This window comes from Mus caroli, chromosome 2 (assembly GCF_900094665.2).
Source record: "Mus caroli chromosome 2, CAROLI_EIJ_v1.1, whole genome shotgun sequence".
In the NCBI taxonomy this organism is placed as follows: domain Eukaryota; kingdom Metazoa; phylum Chordata; class Mammalia; order Rodentia; family Muridae; genus Mus; species Mus caroli.
In genome coordinates this window covers 74,155,633-74,163,294 of record NC_034571.1, presented here as the reverse complement: position 1 = coordinate 74,163,294, position 7,662 = coordinate 74,155,633, and the positions used below count along the sequence as shown (strand labels likewise).

Sequence of the window (7,662 nt, the reverse complement as noted above, 5' to 3'; positions counted from 1 at the left end):
CAAAAATACTTAACCCCCATCCTTATTAGGCACCCACTGCTTCCCCGGAGCTCGGAGGACACTTGCTGGGAGTCTTGGTGTTTGTGACTCAGACTTGGAATCAGGGCCACATTAGAATGCAGCAAAGCATGGACATTCAGGAAAGAGAGATCTTACTTCAAGTCTCCGGGAATATCCAGGTGTAGCTTTTCTTTTCAAAACTCCCTGGTCCGTTAGTCAGATCCCCTGAGCCATAACTCCTACTGCTCCCCAATAACTTTCCTGTAGCATCCCCTAAAATGAAGAGGTGAGAGCCAGAGTTACGCTTCACTGAATGAGGATAGGCCAGCTCTTCATAGAAGGGCGGTCCCAATAAAATCTGCCTCTACTGTGCTTAAACCTCAAGATTTTTCTGAGGTTCCAGGTATTTAAACTCAACACCCAGAGTAAATGAAGAAAAAACAAACAAACAAACCAACCAAAAGAACCCCCCCCCCAATAAAAAACAATGCTCCTTGCTTGCTCTGCTCTCAGCCAGTTGACAGAACAAAGAAAAAGAAAATCTCCAGGCAGTTTATCTCTAGAATCCCAGAATGATTGGTGCCATGTTTTAGGCCACCAAAGAACTTGCTTTCCTTTTTAGATTCGTCCTGGGTCTGGAAGGTTACTTTCAATATCTTGCAAATGCTCAGGATCTCCTTAGAACCCTCTCCCCCTCCCCTTTCCCAGATGTACCCCACTCCAGCCACTCAACCCTGACACTGTTTGCAAACTCAAGGGCAATTGCCTTTACATAAGCAATTCAAGTAGGATGCATTCATTGCAAAGGGGTTGAAGAGGGTAAGAACTTAATGAAGAGTTAGAGGAGGAACTGGAAAGAGAAAGGAGGCCAACAATTCCTCCTCCTCCTCCATCACTTTTCTTGAGCTAGAGGGATGGAGGATCATCCGTCTGAAAGATTCCTCCTTCAGATGGAGAAAATAAAGACTCCTTATTTAAGAATAGATAAGGCTATTCCACAATAGACTTTGCTTGACTCAAAACACAGAGTCTCCAGAAAGGGAAATGGCACGTTGAATAGAGTTTTATTGCAGCTTCTCTTTGAACTTCTTCTGACCAAGGCCAGAGATTCAGCACTAGGGGCTCAAGGAAGGCTGTGATTGAGATTATGGCCTGTGTCAGAGATGAAATTCCAACCTCTGGTGCAGGGGTGTTTAATCTTAGCATTCCCTAGATGAGCTAGGCGAGGTCATTCATTACTTCAGGAGCATCTGAAAACCAACGGAGCCAAGGTCTGCTGGCAAAAACAAGCTTTAGACACAAAATTCTAGGGTTTAGAGTTGAAGACTCTTAGTGAAGTCTCAGGGGTAGGAGCAGGTGAAGGTTAGGTTTACATTTGGAGTGCTCAAGTGTAGGGTATGGAATCTGACTTGCAAAGGATGGTAGAAGATGCTCTAGTCAGGAAGGTTGAGTCAAGGCTGTGTTTCCAGATGAGGTCGTTTTTATATGAAAACCTAGAGAGGTGATAGAGATTAGAAGCCAGCCACCCTTTGGTGGCAATAAGCAAAGCCTCTGCTAAGAGGTAGAAGCTAAGAGATGGGCCTCTCCAGAGAGGACAAACTCAAACTGCACCACCGGAGACCATTGTCAAGGGAAGGACCCTTCAGTGCACCTCAGTATCTGGGATTGTGAGTGGTTCACCTCTGTCTACCTCTCTGCGCTAAAGAAGTCTTCAGGCTAGGACATAGACTCGGTGATCTTTCTTTACCTTTCCCACTCGCCTCCCGCAAACCGCCGCCGCCGCCCCCCCCACCCCATGTCCTCTGTCTTCTGCTGCCACAAAGGGTTAATCTCTCCTGCGGGTAAAAACAGGTCCGCAGAGTCTCTAACTGGCGACAGATGGGCCACTTTCTTCTGGCCACAAAGGGGCCGGAATGGAGCGCTCCGCGGCATACAAATAGGCAGGTCACGTGGTTCCCGGCTCTTGGCTGGACAGGGAAGACCATATGGCGCATGCCGGGGAGGAAGGAGCAGGGGCGGAGGTACTGTGGGGGTGAGGGGAGTGGTGGTGGAAGGGGGCGGGAGGGAAGTTCTGGGGAGGGGTGAATAGGGGCGGGAGTCGCTCAGTCTGGACGCGTGCGCGATTGCGGGGCGCAGGGACCTGCTCGTTGCTCAGCTCACGGCCCCGCCCGCGCTCAGCATCAGCAACTCGGCTATATAACCCTAGCGCCCGCGCCACCGGGACACGAGGAATTCGCCCACGCAGAAGGCAAGGTGTCCCGAGGCTCCAGGGTTATGAGATCGTCACTATTCAGAACCTTTTAACAACAGGTAATTATGATTCCTATTTTTTTTTTTACTCTCCTGAGAATAAAAGCAATAATTGAAGAGCTGTACCTTGGTACTTTGCATGCGCACATTTGTGGAGTCGGTTGTCCCTATATTTGAGATCAGTGTCCCTCCTCGTAATTGCCCACAAGTACTCGCACGTAATGAGTCCCAGCACTCAAGTACCCCCTGCAGGCTTTCTAATTACATTTAATTTTTAATAGTATAGAAGCTTTTAGAATGTTTGGGGAGGGGAGTAACTGTAATTATTTGTAAGCGGTTATTTGAAAGTCCCCAAAGCAAACAACCACTTCAAGTTCTCACTTACTCCGGGGAGAAAAGGAGAGAAAGAGAAAAACAAAACAAAACAAAACAAAAAAACAAACAAAAAACACCTGCTGCCCATAGTTTTATTTGGTGTACAGATATTTAGGCTCCTCGTGCATATGAAACTATCTATTTCAGGAGGCTGTAGTACTGGAAAACTGATTGGATTCCGAGATAGCTTAGCTGAAATGTAGGGAGAGGGGGAGAAAAGGAAGGAAATTTTCCTGCTACCTGTTACTGTCCCAGAGGCGGCCAAGTCCCCATGCTGGGGCCAGACATTCAGTTGTTTTACTAAAGGCTTTTTACAGTTCTTATGAGAAGCAGCACCTTCACCATTGCCAGTCGCTGACCATTGTAATTACTCTATCTTTTAAAGGGAGGTTTGAGGCGAACTTTGAAAAGCCCCAATAAAGAGCGGGCGGCCCTTTCAATGGGCTGTTTATTAGAGAGGAGCCTTTTGCACCTGATCCCCAGCGCGTGGGAGAGCCTCGCCTGGGAGCCAGAGCTTTTGTACAAGGTGGGAATTTAGCGGGGGCGTGGGGGGTGGTGAGGCAAAGAAAGAAAGGCAAGAGAGGGATGGAAGACTTGTGCCCACTTCTGTGGCCAAATGTGTTGTTGATAGGAAAATAATTTGATGGAAACTACCTTTCCTCCTCTGTGCATTGGCTCTCCCTTCCATATAATCTTCTTTAAAAATTGGGGTCAGTGTTAGGAAATTACGTAATGGCTTTTCAATTTATTTAAACCTCTAAGTAGTGGGAAGCCAGAACAGAGATGAGTTCAGAATGTTCCATTTCCAAACTCATCATTTTTGTCAGTTGGGAGTGACTTGGGACACATTCAGAAAAACATGCACTCTGTACGCATTTCCACACAGGGCACCTAGCCAGATAATCAACTGCCCTGCACACAGTTAAGCTGATCACTAGGAAAGGCACCCATAGCCACTCATGACAGGCCTAGTGGTACCTACTACACAGCACCGAGGCACAGACACGCCAGCATGAAGCACTGCGTTTAACTTTTCCTGGAGGCATCCATTTTGTAGTGGACTCCTGTGTATTTCTATTTGTGTGCATTTCTGTAGGATTAGGGAGAGGTAGCTGAAGGCTTATCCAGCTTTTAAATATAGCGGGTGGATTTTTCCCCCTTTCTTCTTCTGCTTGCCTCTCTCCCTGTTCAATACAGGAAGTGGAAACATGACCAAATCATACAGCGAAAGCGGGCTGATGGGCGAGCCTCAGCCCCAAGGTCCCCCAAGCTGGACAGATGAGTGTCTCAGTTCTCAGGACGAGGAACACGAGGCAGACAAGAAGGAGGACGAGCTTGAAGCCATGAATGCAGAGGAGGACTCTCTGAGAAACGGGGGAGAGGAGGAGGAGGAAGATGAGGATCTAGAGGAAGAGGAGGAAGAAGAAGAAGAGGAGGATGATCAAAAGCCCAAGAGACGGGGTCCCAAAAAGAAAAAGATGACCAAGGCGCGCCTAGAACGTTTTAAATTAAGGCGCATGAAGGCCAACGCCCGCGAGCGGAACCGCATGCACGGGCTGAACGCGGCGCTGGACAACCTGCGCAAGGTGGTACCCTGCTACTCCAAGACCCAGAAACTGTCTAAAATAGAGACACTGCGCTTGGCCAAGAACTACATCTGGGCTCTATCAGAGATCCTGCGCTCAGGCAAAAGCCCTGACCTGGTCTCCTTCGTACAGACGCTCTGCAAAGGTTTGTCCCAGCCCACTACCAATTTGGTCGCCGGCTGCCTGCAGCTCAACCCACGGACTTTCTTGCCTGAGCAGAACCCGGACATGCCCCCGCATCTGCCAACCGCCAGCGCTTCCTTCCCGGTGCATCCCTACTCCTATCAGTCCCCTGGACTGCCCAGCCCGCCCTACGGCACCATGGACAGCTCCCACGTCTTCCATGTCAAGCCGCCGCCACACGCCTACAGCGCAGCCCTGGAGCCCTTCTTTGAAAGCCCCCTAACTGACTGCACCAGCCCTTCCTTTGACGGACCCCTCAGCCCGCCGCTCAGCATCAATGGCAACTTCTCTTTCAAACACGAACCATCCGCCGAGTTTGAAAAAAATTATGCCTTTACCATGCACTACCCTGCAGCGACCCTGGCAGGGCCCCAAAGCCACGGATCAATCTTCTCTTCCGGTGCCGCTGCCCCTCGCTGCGAGATCCCCATAGACAACATTATGTCTTTCGATAGCCATTCGCATCATGAGCGAGTCATGAGTGCCCAGCTTAATGCCATCTTTCACGATTAGAGGCACGTCAGTTTCACCATTCCCGGGAAACGAATCCACTGTGCTTACAGTGACTGTCCTGTTTACAGAAGGCAGCACTTTTGCTAAGATTGCTGCAAAGTGCAAATACTCAAAGCTTCAAGTGATATATGTATTTATTGTCGTTACTGCCTTTGGAAGAAACAGGGGATCAAAGTTCCTGTTCACCTTATGTATTGTTTTCTATAGCTCTTCTATTTTAAAAATAATAATACAGTAAAGTAAAAAAGAAAAGGTGTACCACGAATTTCGTGTAGCTGTATTCAGATCGTATTAATTATCTGATCGGGATAAAAAAAATCACAAGCAATAATTAGGATCTATGCAATTTTTAAACTAGTAATGGGCCAATTAAAATATATATAAATATATATTTTTCAACCAGCATTTTACTACCTGTGACCTTTCCCATGCTGAATTATTTTGTTGTGATTTTGTACAGAATTTTTAATGACTTTTTATAACGTGGATTTCCTATTTTAAAACCATGCAGCTTCATCAATTTTTATACATATCAGAAAAGTAGAATTATATCTAATTTATACAAAATAATTTAACTAATTTAAACCAGCAGAAAAGTGCTTAGAAAGTTATTGCGTTGCCTTAGCACTTCTTTCTTCTCTAATTGTAAAAAGAAAAGAAAAGAAAAAAAACAACAAATTGCACAATTTGAGCAATTCATCTCACTTTAAAGTTTTTCCTGCTCGCTCCCTAAAATAGAAACCAGACCCATAACACTCAAGAGGATGAAAACCGAAATGTATTCCTTATCAAAACACATCAATTCATTACTTGCACAAGCTTGTAAATACATATTATAAATAAATGCCAACACACACTCCTTTAAATCAAAAGCTGCTTGACTATCACATACAATTTGCACTCTTTCTTTTTAGTCTTTTACTTCTTTGAATTCCATGATTTTACGGAGTGTTTGAAGATACTGATGTTTCCAGAAAATATAAATGCATGATTTTATACATAGTCAAACAAATGGTGGTTTGTCATCTATTCATGTAATAAATCTGAGCCTAAGTTTATTCAGGTTGTTAATGTTGGGTTTTTATACCTGTGTAGTCAGTTAGTACAGTAGTTTAAATAAAATTCCAACCATCGAATTCATAATTAGAACAATAGCTGTTGCATGTAAAGTGCAGTCCAGAATAAGTGCTGTTTGAGATGTGATGCTGGTACTACTGGAATTGACATGTACTGTAATCTTGTTTGTAATCCTGTGTATTATGGTGTAATGCACAATTTAGAAAACTCCCATGCAGTTGCAATAAAAATAGTATGGAAAATCTAAACAATTGTTCCATTTCTTTCGAAAGTGGATTTTAAAGAGTAAAATTGTAGCGAAGAGGATCAACTTCTGGATTTGCTGAGTTAATGTTAAACATTAGGAATAAAATGTAGAGTTGAGCTTGTCCTATGCTTAATCTGTTATCTTGCTTAGGGGGTCACTGGCTTCTCAGATAACAAGCAGACCTCGCCTCTGGTTTATTACTTGGAGTATTGAGCACAGAGTAAGCTGGACACAAAACTCTGGTTTTCTAAAGGTGAAACTTCTTCACCTTTACTCTGTTTGTTTGTTTGTTTGTCTCTGTTTTTTGAAATGATTGTTAGAAGTTTCTTTTATTTTTAAGGTGGATTTGCTTAAGTATTAACTAGCAAGACATAAGCACATACCTTAGTTTAATTTGTTTATACATATTTAAAGCATAAACAAAATTGAATATTTTCTTACTGTTCTGTTATTTGTATCTTTCCTGAACTAGATAGCTTTCTTTCAAACAATCCTGCCCTCCAAACTATATATATGATATTGTAGGAAAATTATTTAATTAATTGAAAGGCTCCCAGAAGATGAGGCATTTTATAATGGTTCTGTTAAGTGCTTGGGATGTCTTCACTAATTGTTCCACTAAAGTGCTAGTGAGCTTTTGGTACATAAGTATATGCTATTTGTGTTATATTTTAGGAGTGTACATTACTCCCCAGTTTCCTGTACAGTACTGCTATTTTATATTTTGATTTCATAAACACTATATATATATATATATATATATATATATATATATATATACAGCTAAACACACACGCACACACCACGCCACACCAACTTAACTTCTGTCCATTGGTAAGTCCACTTAATAAATAGTTTGTCATTTCCCTTCCCATGAGAAATGACTGACAGTCTTGATTTTTATGGAAGAGCATTTTGCCGGTTGTATTCTGTTTCTACTGTGATTCTGATTGATGTCATTGTTCCTTCTCTGATTCGGATACCACACTGGATGCCTACCTCCCTTGCAAACATGTTCCTTTAATCTCCTTCTTGTTGGTGGCTTAAAGGTTCCAGAAAACTGACCTCATTTAGTAAGCTGCTCCAGAAAAACGTGAGTAATCTAATAGACAGGAACAATTAGCCATAGTAATAACATTGCCAACGAGGCCCCATCAAGCTGTGACAGTAGCAGTAAGGGATATTTCAACATTCAAAAAAAATTTAATGTAATTTAAAATAATGTTTCCTATCAGCCTTTATCACACAGAGAAATACATTAAAGCTGGTCCCAACTTTACCCCAAATGTAGTCATCTCTTTCCAAGTGAATCAGAGCAGTTATTTTGGAATCAAGCTGTTGCTTCCTAGCCTGGATTTTTCTCATCATTGACTTTAGGAGACATAATACTGATAGCAGAATACTTCCAGCCTCCCAACACAGGAAACCATA

At 43.5% G+C, this 7,662-nt stretch overlaps 1 protein-coding gene across 1 annotated transcript; it reads left to right on the top strand.

Annotated features, from left to right (window-relative positions):
- Window positions 1-2,141: 2,141 nt before the first annotated feature.
- Neurod1 (neuronal differentiation 1) lies at window positions 2,142-6,228 on the top strand. The gene is made up of 2 exons (XM_021185266.2): window positions 2,142-2,310; window positions 3,823-6,228. Exon 2 carries the CDS (start codon window positions 3,834-3,836, stop codon window positions 4,905-4,907), a length of 1,074 nt encoding a protein of 357 aa, XP_021040925.1. The 5' UTR covers window positions 2,142-2,310; window positions 3,823-3,833; the 3' UTR covers window positions 4,908-6,228.
- The last annotated feature ends 1,434 nt before the right edge of the window (window positions 6,229-7,662 follow it).